Source organism: Aspergillus terreus, genomic scaffold (assembly GCF_000149615.1).
Source record: "Aspergillus terreus NIH2624 scaffold_9 genomic scaffold, whole genome shotgun sequence".
NCBI classification, from domain to species: domain Eukaryota; kingdom Fungi; phylum Ascomycota; class Eurotiomycetes; order Eurotiales; family Aspergillaceae; genus Aspergillus; species Aspergillus terreus.
In genome coordinates this window covers 639,084-651,133 of record NT_165932.1, presented here as the reverse complement: position 1 = coordinate 651,133, position 12,050 = coordinate 639,084, and the positions used below count along the sequence as shown (strand labels likewise).

The 12,050-nt window shown below is 53.4% G+C and overlaps 5 protein-coding genes across 5 annotated transcripts; 3 read left to right on the top strand and 2 right to left on the bottom strand.

Moving 5' to 3' along the window:
• Positions 1–1,121: 1,121 nt before the first annotated feature.
• On the top strand, positions 1,122–2,727 carry ATEG_06487 (URC4/urg3 family protein; the record flags this gene model as incomplete). Its single annotated transcript, XM_001215665.1, has 3 exons — positions 1,122–1,460; positions 1,530–2,019; positions 2,093–2,727. The coding sequence occupies 3 exons, from the start codon at positions 1,122–1,124 to the stop codon at positions 2,725–2,727; spliced, it is 1,464 nt and encodes a 487-aa protein (XP_001215665.1).
• A 1,202-nt stretch (positions 2,728–3,929) lies between these two features.
• Positions 3,930–4,244, bottom strand: ATEG_06486 (uncharacterized protein; the record flags this gene model as incomplete). Its single annotated transcript, XM_001215664.1, has 1 exon — positions 3,930–4,244. One exon carries the CDS (start codon positions 4,242–4,244, stop codon positions 3,930–3,932), a length of 315 nt encoding a protein of 104 aa, XP_001215664.1.
• Positions 4,245–6,869: 2,625 nt separating this feature from the next.
• ATEG_06485 (uncharacterized protein) lies at positions 6,870–7,571 on the bottom strand (the record flags this gene model as incomplete). Its single annotated transcript, XM_001215663.1, has 1 exon — positions 6,870–7,571. The coding sequence occupies one exon, from the start codon at positions 7,569–7,571 to the stop codon at positions 6,870–6,872; it is 702 nt and encodes a 233-aa protein (XP_001215663.1).
• A 1,794-nt stretch (positions 7,572–9,365) lies between these two features.
• On the top strand, positions 9,366–9,677 carry ATEG_06484 (uncharacterized protein; the record flags this gene model as incomplete). Its single annotated transcript, XM_001215662.1, has 1 exon — positions 9,366–9,677. The coding sequence occupies one exon, from the start codon at positions 9,366–9,368 to the stop codon at positions 9,675–9,677; it is 312 nt and encodes a 103-aa protein (XP_001215662.1).
• Positions 9,678–10,719: 1,042 nt separating this feature from the next.
• Positions 10,720–11,779, top strand: ATEG_06483 (Rag GTPase GTR1; the record flags this gene model as incomplete). Its single annotated transcript, XM_001215661.1, has 2 exons — positions 10,720–10,913; positions 10,972–11,779. 2 exons carry the CDS (start codon positions 10,720–10,722, stop codon positions 11,777–11,779), a joined length of 1,002 nt encoding a protein of 333 aa, XP_001215661.1.
• Between the last annotated feature and the right edge of the window lie 271 nt (positions 11,780–12,050).

Below are 12,050 nucleotides of genomic sequence, written 5' to 3'. Positions count from 1 at the left end.
CGTCGGGGAAAGCGAGCCGCGCGGTAGATGGTTGAGCACAGGACAACTGGGGACCTGTTGATGCAAGCTAGGAGATCGGAACGCACGGAAAGCGCGCTGTCTGGCCTGGAAAATACACCCAGCGAGCGAGTGCCAGTCGGAAACGGCGCCCCCTAGACACGTCCCAGCACAATGGCGAGGACCGTCTCTCCCGCATTAGTGGCACGCCCGCGCGTTGGGCGAAGAGGGGTTCCCTCTATCTCCCAGCAAGGAGACAGGGTGTTCAAAAATTCGCGGCGGGTGACGGTGGTGATAAAGGTCGACCGAAGCTGTGTCTCGATTGAAGGAATGGAATAACTAGCTGGAACCAAGACCAAGACGGACCGTAGGATCGGTGCTCGCTCCGACGAATCTAGATCGATTGTTTCGATGAAAGGTGGTTCGGTGCGCGGTTCTCCTGCGTGTCCGTGCTTTGGTTTGCCTCTCTGTCAGTCTCTTTCAGAATTTCTGTCCATGTCAGATAATATATCCATGTCGGCATGGATTGCATGCAGGGGACGTCTCGTCCTGCAGCTGTATGGATCAGGTCATAAGGCAAATTGAACGCACGCAGATTGACTGCATCCTGTCAGCAGTGGACTCATCCTCGACCTCTTTTGTGCATCTCCACCGGTGGCACTGGGTCCTCTAATTCTGGACCCGCTGGATGCGCTGGAGAAGGATGGGAGGTGGCAGGTTCGGAGGAGCTGGAAAGAGGAAATGTTTTCATAATGGGATTGTCTAGATAACTAGCCCTCTCTAAGTACATAGTAAACAATACTGGGATCACTGTTATGACCAGTAGTAGCATGATATTACCAGAATTATTACCCTTACTATTATTATTACTATTATAATTATTATTCTATTATTTATAATTATTGATGACTCTTATTGTCCGCCGTAAAGTGGCAGATTCGTTGATCCATCCATTTATTATTTGGGGCTAAGCTTCCTCTTCGCTTCATTTTCTCTCTTTCTCTCTCCCTCTCCCTCTCCCTCTCCCTCTCTCTCTCTCTACTTCTCCCCTCTCTTCTTCTCACCTCTCCTCACTCCTCACTCCTCTCCTTTCTTTCCCTCTTCCCTCCCTCCCATCTTCCACAATGGGCCTCTTCAAACGCAAAGACTCCAAGAACTCCATCCAGAGTGACCGCGATGAACAGGACTCCTTCGCCTCCGCCAACAGTGCTCGCACCTCCTCGGCTTCCCTGAGATCCCCCGGCTACAAGGGCAGTGGCCTGCCGGCCTCGATCCCCGAAATCTCCATCGCAAAACCTCCTGATCCCGCCTTGGACCCCGCCGCCTACCTGCGCAGTATCCATGCCATTCGCGAAAGGACGAGCATCGTTTACGACAAGGCCAAACGCAACGAGCTCAATCATTTCGACGTTGACATGACCAAATTCCCCACCACGGCCTCCTATATCGTGTCCATGATCAAGGTGAGCCAGTCGCCCCTCTTTCTTCAGTCATTGACCAGGAAAGATGACAACTAACGGGGGCTTCCTCAGCGAGACTATGCTCCCGACTACGAGTCCATCCCGCCGCACGGTCGCTGGCAACACTTCGATGTCGGCGGTCGTCCCCGCGTCAACCAACTCCTGCAATCCTGGCCCAGCACCATCGACGCGCAAGAACGCACCCGCCGATTGATCGATCTCTTCGTCATCTCCGTCCTCCTCGACGCCGGCGCCGGCACCACCTGGTCGTACAAGTCCAAGGAGTCTGGGAAGATCTACTCCCGTAGCGAAGGCCTGGCTGTCGCCACACTCGAAATGTTCAAGACCGGTCTGTTCAGCAGCGACCCCACCGAGCCGTGTCAAGTGGACGGCGCTGGACTCAAGAAGGTCACGGTCGAAGTGCTGGCCAAGGGCATGCAGCATTCGGAAACCAACCAGTTGGCGGGTATTGAGGGTCGTGCGGGGCTGCTCATGCGTCTGTCCGAGGCCCTGAACAATCAGGAGTTCTTTGGTGTGGATGCCCGCCCGGGGAATTTGCTAGGTAAGGACCCCTGTCGACCTTCTGCACGTTCGCCGAGTCCAGGACCAATCATACTAATGTAAACACCGACTAGACTACCTCCTGTCGCATCCCTCCACCCTCGCGTCCTCCGTCCCTATCGTCCCCATCACTACGCTCTGGACCGTCCTTATGGACGGCCTGTCCTCGATCTGGCCCCCCTCCCGCACGCAAATCGACGGCCTCTCCATTGGTGACGCCTGGCCCTGCTCCGACATGCCGCAATCGCCGCCCGCGCAGCCATGGGAGTCCATCGTGCCGTTCCACAAGCTCACCCAGTGGCTCTGCTACTCGATCATGGTTCCCATGTCGCGACTGATGAAGATCCACTTTGCCGGAAGCGAACTGCTGACCGGTCTCCCCGAGTATCGCAACGGCGGTCTCCTCATCGACATGGGACTGCTGACACTCAAGGACGATGATCTGCAGCGGGGCCTCGCCGCGTACAAGGAGAATGCGCAGATCAAGGGCCAGCCGAGTGTGGAGGTGGTGCCTCTGTTCTCGGCCGACGACGATGTCATTGTCGAATGGCGCGCCGTCACCGTGGGCTTCCTGGACGACCTGCTGGACGAGGTCAACTCGCAGCTGGGGCTGCGGGGCGAAGAGGAGCTAACACTCGCGCAAATGCTAGAAGCGGGCTCCTGGAAGGTATTCTACCGTCATGTGCAAGATCTTCGACTGTCTCACTAACGATCTGCAGGGTGGCCGTGAAATCGCCGAGGTCTCCCGACCCAACACGAAAGAACCCCCGATTATGATCCGATCTGATGGTACTGTCTTTTAATGTCTACCGTCCTACATACCCTATCGTTTGTGCGCTTTTTGGATACCTGACTGTGCGTCTCGGGCCCGAATGGACGCCGGATGCGCAGTCCTTACGACTTTCACGACCGACGTTACGTGTTGATAACCCATGTCTTTTCTTTCTGGTTCCGTCGACTACATGTCATTCCAAAGATATACCTTTTAGTTTGATGTAGAGCTGTCATGTTCGTCTATGGAGTGATGCGATGTGATGATCTATTCGATTCTTGTATACTCTTTATTTACGTTCACGGACGGGGGTAAAAGTATTGAATTTTTGTGGTTGGCTTGGGGCTTTGTCAATGGAATCAAAAGCACGAAGATGGCTGCGATACCACTTAATTACTCATAACAGGGGTCTTCTCTTCCGGGGACTATCTCTGTACAGTTGCTGGGGTCTTCAATACCAAGCGAGACGTCTTTAGACAGCCCGTTTAGGGAATATGACGATATGTCTGAAACAGGTCGAGTCTCTCTAGATATGTTTCGCATAGTAGGCCCAGTCTCCACTTGAAAGAATGCTCGCCCTTTTGCACTAAGGCAGAGAGGCATCTCTAAGTCCTATTCCGAAGACTTCTGGGCAGGGGGGTGGTCGCGACCAATGTGGCCCATGGTGCCAGGCGTGCAATGAACTCGACCTCGTGAAGCCGCTGCTTACGGTATGATTGATACCCCTATTCGGATTGGGGAGCGCGTCCTGCACGGCTCTATAGACTGTCACTGACTGTGTTCTCTCCGGCATTGTTCGCTGGGAAGTGGCATGGTGGTGATAGTGGTGATATATAGCATCTTGTCCACTGAGTCGCCTTGCGTTCGGCTCGGAGATTGGGTGTCTTCCAGAAGTGCTGTTCAAATTCACTCCTATTCCATAGCGATAGCGAAGGTCGCTGGTTATAAGGTCTCTTCAAGACTTCCTGCCTTTGGATATACATACCAAAGAGAGGATGCCCCGAAAGGGATGATAATGAATACTGAACGCGACATCACGCACAAGCATAATACAAGTGTTCATCCTCTACTGAATGGTCGCCCTCTTCCGGCTGTATGTCGTCTCCGAATATGTCCTCAGAACTCCCTGGGCAGGCCATTCATCCTCCACCGAATGCCGCACAGTCCTGGCCGCGGTTCGCGACGTTCTGGTAAGAGGGCGAGGCGATACAATACTGGAACGGAGTCTCATGTTTCTTCTCTTCACCGAAGTCAAAGTCGTCTTCGACATTACCAGTAATGACCAAATTATCGCGGACAAAAAACATGGTTCTGTTAAGGTTATAGGTGAATACTACCTTGCTTTTATGGAAGGCAGTATTCTCCTCCTGTATCTTTACCTCGACCGCCTCATCAACTCCATATAATTTACCACTATCTTGAGGAATCGGAAAGATAGTTTCGAAATCATACATTTTGGACAGTCTGCCCTCGGAATAAACCCCATCAGAGAGCCTGCGGTAAAGCCCGGGTTACAGCAGCGACTTGATGAAGCAATGGAGTCGCACTTACATCTACGAGCCGAAATGGATGAGCAAGATCGGATCCATCGACGCGAAGTCTTCTAGCTGAAAAAAGACCACTAAAAGGACATTAAGACCTTTCTTGAGCAAATCGATCATCTTACTAACCGTGTCTCTGAGCTCGAAACCGAAAACAAAGAACTGAAGGAGCAAGCCGAGCGAGACAAGAGAGTGATTGATATCCTTACCCGTTACGCTTAGATCCTTTGGTCAGGTTTCTATCTTGACGAACCGATGACCTACAACATGACTTACAGTGTTTTGCCGAGCATATTCCTTTATTTAGTACATTGTTTTACAATTATAAGTACGCTGCCCCTTCCTGATGCCACCCTCCGCTCACAGGGAGACCACTGCACCGACGGCTAGTTGACCGAGACCGATTGGACTCTGAAGGACTGAATGGACATGGACGACAGGTAGTTGGAAGCGGAGGACACCTGGAAAAGGGGGAACTGGTTATGGAGGGCACTTGCACCTTCAATTGTGACTTGCTTTTCCTTGCTTCTTGTTCTTTTGTCCACAGGGAATTTTCCTATCTGGAAAATTAGGGAAGTCGGGATAGTTCCCAGGTATACTAAACGATTCCCCCGCGGCAAGGTTATTTAGTGAGCTTCGGAATGCCCTGACGCTCTTTGCATCCGCAGATTTGGTGAATACTAATAAGGACGTGATAGATCGTGCGATGGCTTTGTCGAACTCATCGTCTTCCCAGGGGACCTCGCAATGGGATCCAGGGTGTTGAGGACACTTTAGCCCACCGAGGTCAACGAGACATCCCCTAGGACTAGACGTGTTAGCAAGAACGCAGATGGGAAGTACACATGTACGCACCTTTCTGGACCGTTTTATATATCTTCGTCCGATCGGCGGCGAACCCGGGCGCAGAGCTCCGGACCTGCGCCGATATGGTACACAGGATAGCATCAATTAAACCTGTTCAGTGTAAAGCTCAGCAGGCGTGGTGGTCGTCCTCCGGTAAACGGCGCGAGGGTGTTGCCAGGGTTTTGCGAATTCATCGTATAGAAACGAACAATATCCCCAGCAGCAACAATGCTGTACATAGTTTGCATACTCCCAACGCTAGTACGGGATATCGCCATGTAGAACCGTGAGGATCCACCGCCATGCCCTTCGCGAACGCGTTCACTCAAAGGACAATTGCAGCCTCGTAATCGACGAGTCGAACAGGGAGTCCCGGTGGTCCTGCTCACAATATTAGCCTCACTACGTGACAGATAGAAAGAGACATCCACGCACCGTTCATCTCGACCAGGACCCATCAACCCATAGCAGCGATTATTCCAATGTTTCGGATGGAGGTGCAAGCATGGAGGCCTGGCATCTCCTGACCTCCAGATCGTTTCCTGGCGCCTCCAGGCAGAGTCGTGTTGGCGCTGAAGGACTGGGAGCCATTGTGTGCTCGTTTCCAGCATACATGGGGCGATCTGCTTGTCCACTGCGATCAGTTCAGAGTGTCGATCTTCGACTAGTCCTCCCGTATCATTGGGGCTGGCGTATCAGCGTCTTCTAGCCCCCTCTATATTGGCCCATGATACACGCCTGCAACATGTTGGGCGGCCTAGCAAATATAAGATCGCTACAGCGAAGGACTCTGCAGTCCACGCTATGCGTGTTGTATACCGAGTATCAATATGCTTGTCAGAGCACCTGAAAGCCCCGATTATAAGAGCAGTGCCTGTTCCAGCGTCTCCGGTCTTGACCCTTCAGGGCTGTGCGGAAGCAATGGCTCAGGGGCTGAAGGCCCGCCGAGTATATCGTGGACTGTCCTGAGACGGGAATGGACTCTCACGTAAACTAGAGTAAACCCATGAGTTAGTACGATTCTCCATGTTGGAATGTGGCATCATACCGGATGTCAGGGTCCAGACAGGCCTATATACATCGACTGCTGCTTTGGGTGTTGTATCACCCACATATATTATAGCCTTGACTGTAAGACGTGGAGATATAAGGGGGAGCGAGAGAGAAACTGTCGGGGGAAACGGCGGGTATATAAATATTTCTGCGAACAAAGAGCAATGGAGGACCGGGAGTGAACTCATACTAGTATTCACACCGACATTCCCTGCTGTAGGGAATGCAAACGCCAGAAAATGAATTCCAAGCTTGCAGAGCCTGGAATACTACCCACATTGAATGAGCAAACGATTCCAAGTCTATCCATCGTTGTCCTTAGTATTGGTGTCTTAAAGAGTATCTGCAAATGAATTACACATTAGAAGGCTCAATTAACTTGCTAATTACAAATCATTAACCTGAGTTAAACGTATAATTGGTATCATGCGGACAATAGTGCCAACATGCGGAATGAGAAGCTCTAGTTGACTCTAAATACAAAAGCTGACCATCTCGATTTCCTTTCAGACTCCATGAGCGCCATCGCCATACAGCTTCTGTCCATCGAGTTGGAGCAATTCAGAAGGGGCTAATCATAAGAATATCTGGAGCAAATTAGCCGCGTCCACAAGGCATCCCCAGAAGCAAAACGTACATTTACAGGCTGTCGCCAACGGTGGCAAGGATGGTACCGACGGAGGTACCGACGCCGGGGAGGCCGAGGCCAGAGACAAGGCCAGCAACCTCAGGAGAGAGCTGGATGGCAAGAGCACCAACACCCTGGGCAACAACGGTGACGAGGCCCTCGACCTGGGGGCCAAGAGCAGTCACGAGGTCACCGACGGAAGAGGCAGAGGCAACAACACCACCGAGAGGAACGCCGAGCTGGGGGAGACCAAGGCCGGAGACGAGACCGGCAACCTCAGGAGAGAGCTTGAGGAGGAGGGTCTTAGCGTTGGGGCCAGTGACGGTCAGAACGTCGTTGAGCTTGGGGGCGAGGTCCTGGAGGACCTTGCCGGAGCTGCCGCCCAGAGAGGCAGTGCCAGAGGGGACAGCGGCGGAGGGGGTGGCAGCGGCGCCAGAGGAGGTGCCAGTGGGCAGGTTGCCGCCCAGGTTGCCCAGGAGGCCAGTCACACCACTGAGCACGTTGCCCAGGGGCAGGCTGCTGTCACCACCGAGGTTGCCGAGGAGGCCACCGAGGACGCTGTTGAGGTCACCAAGGTTGGAGACGATGGGCAGCTTGCTGCCGAGGAGCTCGTCCAGGTTGGAGAGGACAGGGAGCTTGTTCACAACGGGGAGGTTGAGAGGGGCGGCAACGGCAGTGCCGGCCAGAGCAGAAAGGACGTAAGCGAACTTCATTGTGGATCGTGTAGGAGAGGTCTGGAAGACTCCGAAAGAATGACTGGTGGTGAGGAAGAGTCTTGTAAAGAGGGAATGAATGAATGAATGACGGATGATAAGAAGAAAGCAGCAGGAAGAGGGGCCGGGAGCGTCCTTTTATACATCGCAGGACAGGGCAGCCAGATGCAGGAACCCAACAGGGGGTGTGGTTCAGGGCCCTACCAGACCCTAGGTGCTCCATCAGCGTACTCCATACTCCGTACGGAAAGTTTTTACACCGCAGGAACAGGCAATAGAGATGGGTCGTATAGCAATAGTCGCCCCATACACCGGTGGGGGTCGACCACGTCCTCCGTACGGAGTACTCGTTACGTGCTTAATCCATCAGCCCAGGCATAGACGGGATGGATAAAGACAGCGACATAACGCCTTTGCTGGAGGTATACGCCTTCGTGCCATATCCGGAGAATTAACAGCGGCTTCATCGGAGAAAAGCAACATGGAAGCCACACTCACGCAAGGAGCGCGGTCCTCGTTGCAGCAGACAACCTGAGATAGTGATATCCACCGGCATTAACGTCAGTGGACTATTATTGAATTCGAAAGTGATCGACCTTCCAATCTTACTTCGGGATACCGTTCTGTCGTACGGAGGACTGTCAGGACCCTACTCCGGAAGTACGGAGTATGTGTCCGCTCTTGCGTGCTTGTCTCCACCGCAACACGTGTAGACAAGTTGCTTTTGATTCTTCTCCCTCATTTCCGCTTAAGATGCGAGGGTCCCGGAAACACTGGACTCTCGATCCGTCTTCGTGCTGTTTTCCGGAAGACAACCAAGCGGTGGACCGTTCATGAATCTCCTATTTCCACTAGTAACCATTTTTCGAGAGCTCTCAGCGAGTCAGCGAGGTGCTGCTAAGATCGTCGAGGTTTCCTATCCCATCTCGCCCTGTCTCCGCCGGATACTCTGGGTGGAATGGCGATGGTCCCCAGAGCACCTCTGCCAGTCAGATGAACTGCTCCAAGGGTGGGACAATGTCCGAAGAACTAGCGCGGGAAGATCCCTGGCCCACCGGGACCGTCTGCTCAGGTGCCGAGACTGATAGGATCCCTGGACGGGGCACCCAGCGGAATGGTCGATAGGGAAGATTACTTCTGCTGCTAAAACTCGGGTTTGCGCTTAATCATGAGCTAGCGCAGCTCCCAAGGTCTTGTTGTTGCTGGGGCCGCTGTCCAGCAAAGCGTTCACCCAGTATCTCTCCTGTCGATCGTGATCTTAGGCTTGGTCCACCTAGGCATCCTGATTGTCGCTATGGAGCTTCTCAGGCCTCTCCTGCGCGAATTATAATCCGTCCAGCTGACAGATATTCAGGGACAGGAGGTCCCTTTTTTTATCTGCTGCGTGATGGGCAAACCTCCACCTTTGACAAGTCAATATCACAGCTATTATGCCTCTCAACGACGTCAACGTCCCCTGGTAGATGTCTCTCAACAACGTCCCCTGGTAGGAATCCTACTTACTAATGGACACGAATTCCCTTCCGCCGAGATCCCCCGGGAGAAAGGATCTACTAGATCGATCGCAAGATCAGCATGCTTGAGAAGTCTAATTAAATTGCTGTGGAGCTTACTTCAGTGACGTCGGCATTTGTCGACGCCTCTTCGCTGACAATTCCGACGACCTTAGGGACTTTTCCAGAGAACCGGCCGAATTTTTGACTTTGCTAGGATTTTCGTGACCCGACGGTTCGATTCGTCTGGTTGATCACTCGTAGGGCATTGATAGCTCGCACTTTTAGCGTCCGATACACAATGACCGAGAAATGTCTGTTCGGCCTTGCCGATGGAACAGAATGGGCGGAAAGAGGCGGGAATTTTTGGGTGCATCAGACCAGCTCCGGGACCAGCTTCCGCGAGACCGTGGGAGGTACAAATGTCCGACCAGCACGATACCAAGCCATTCAACAGTACACGCCGAGGATGCTGCTTACATCCGCGGGAAAAGCAAAGGGAAATATCTATTCCCGCAGTCTAAGGGACAGTTGCCGAGTCTGTATACGGACAGCGCCAAAGCCCGCAAAACTTGTGGCAGATACCAAGATACCTAGAGCTGTTCCTGGCTAAATGGGCCTTTTGAAGGATTACAATCCTTGACGAGACTGATTCAGTCGAGGATAGCTCATAGGATGAGCGTGACGATCGTCTGCAGAGAGCGGCTTGGACGCGATCAGTGGATGAACGCTAAGGATCAAGATTTGTGATCGAATTCCAGCCGATCCACGGACTAGTCATCTCGTATTCATGGGTCTTTTCTGCTAGCTCCGATATATCATATGTGCGGTGGACACGGCCTGCTGGTACGAGGATGTGTAGTTTCTCAGCGCTAGTTGCCTCCCTGGATCGAGTGATAGGAATGTGATCAACTGAGATCAAGGTCCAGGCATTGTTTCGGCCTATGCGTCCGCTTGTGTCCATTCTACCTTCCAGAGGCGACTCAGAAGCCTTCAGCTATTTATCGGGGTGGATCGATCGTGTGAAGCCATGGAGAAGACAGAGCTCGGGTTATGCCGTAACTGTCACGACAATCATGAGAGTCCGAATATCCCATAGTCTGTTCAATACAAAGTCATGACATGGTACAGAGTACAATGTCATTGTTGACTGTTGCACTTTGGCATCACGATTGCGTTATATAGCGACACCGGGACCCGATTATCGCCTTGGTCCGTTGATTATCGTCTGTTGTCGGTTCCACGTGAGCATCATGATCACCCTCATCATAGCAAGACGACGCCTTTCCTCGTGAGACATACAGAATACAAAATGAATGATCCAAGGTAAGAGGAAGAAGGAACAGGACTCTTACTCCGTACTCAAACTATGTGCGGCACGTGACCAGTCGGAAGATCGTTGACCCTGAGAAATGACGAGGCTGGAGCTCCAGACGTCGACTTCTCTCCGCAACTCAATTCCACCACCACCACCACCAACCTCACTGCGAATTCCTGGTCTCGACCTGCAAACATCCGGCCTCAATGCGAACGATTGCCCAGGCCCCATGGTGAGCGTCTTGCTGAATCGCTGTCCGTCGTTCGTCCTGTGAATGCCCGCATCTGCGGGGTACCGTCCATCCGGCCCGGCTTATCAACCCACGTAACACATCACCATGGACGTCCGCAAGAAGAAGAGAAAGGTCCTCTTGATGGGGAAGAGCGGGTCGGGAAAGTCGTCCATGCGCTCCATCATCTTCAGCAACTACGTCGCCAAAGATGTCCGCCGACTGGGCGCTACGATTGATGTGGAGCACAGTCATGTCAAGTTCATGGGGAACCTGACGTTGAACCTGTGGGACTGTGGAGGGTGAGCCGGTCTTTCCTCTGACCAGACAAACACATCGCAGCTGACAGAGTTCCATCAGACAGGATGCCTTCATGGAGACCTACCTCGCCTCGCAACGAGGCAACATCTTCTCCGACGTCGCCGTCCTCATCTACGTCTTCGACATCGAGTCCCGCGAGGTCGAGCGCGACCTGGACACGTACAACCTGATCATCGGCGCGCTGAAGGAGTACAGCCCGAACGCGTACGTCTTCTGTCTCGTGCACAAGCTGGATCTCATCCAGGCGGAGCACCGCCAACGCATCTACGAGGAACGCTCCGCGCTGATCCGCAGCCGCTCCGACCACTTCGCCATCGACACCTTCGGCAGCAGCATCTGGGACCAGTCGCTGTACAAGGCGTGGGCGGGCATCGTGCACCGCCTGATCCCCAACCTGACCGTCATCGAACGCTTCCTGCAGGCCTTTGCCAAACGCATCGACGCCGAGGAAGTCATCCTCTTCGAGCGCTCCACCTTCCTGACCGTCACCTCGGTCGCCTCGGACATCGGCGACATGAACCCCATCTACGACCGCCACGAGCGCTTGTCCAACATCATGAAGGCCTTCAAGCACTGCGCCGCCCGCAACACCCACACCACCCCGGCCTCTGCCGGCTTCGTCGTCATGCACACCAAGACCCCGCAATTCAACGTCTTCCTCGGCCGCTTCACCGACAACACGTACATCTTCCTTGTCGTCCCGCCCGGCGAAGCCGCCTACAACTGTGCCGTGTTGAACACCATGCTGGCGCGCGAGGGCTTCGCCAAAGCCGCAGCCACCGGGTACGGCGACGGCTTTCCGCTCCCCGCGCCGGACACTCCCGATGGCCAAACCGCGCGGGGCTGATACGAGCCCAGGGTTGGTCTCTTTTCCCCGTCGAGTCCGGTTGGTTACCTTGTAGTGTCGGTCTATGGATTTGCGTGCGATGACGGCGTTCCGGTCGGAGAACTGCGACTTTTTCCCATCCATCTGTCTATCCTTATTTGTGAGATACCCTAGCATCGCCTATGTCAGCTGTCTTGTCGTACTGGAAATATCAGCCTGGAAACCAAGCGCAATAGGAATGCATATACTGTTTGAATCGGAGTGGTCGGAGGTGGTCCATGATGTGCCTAGA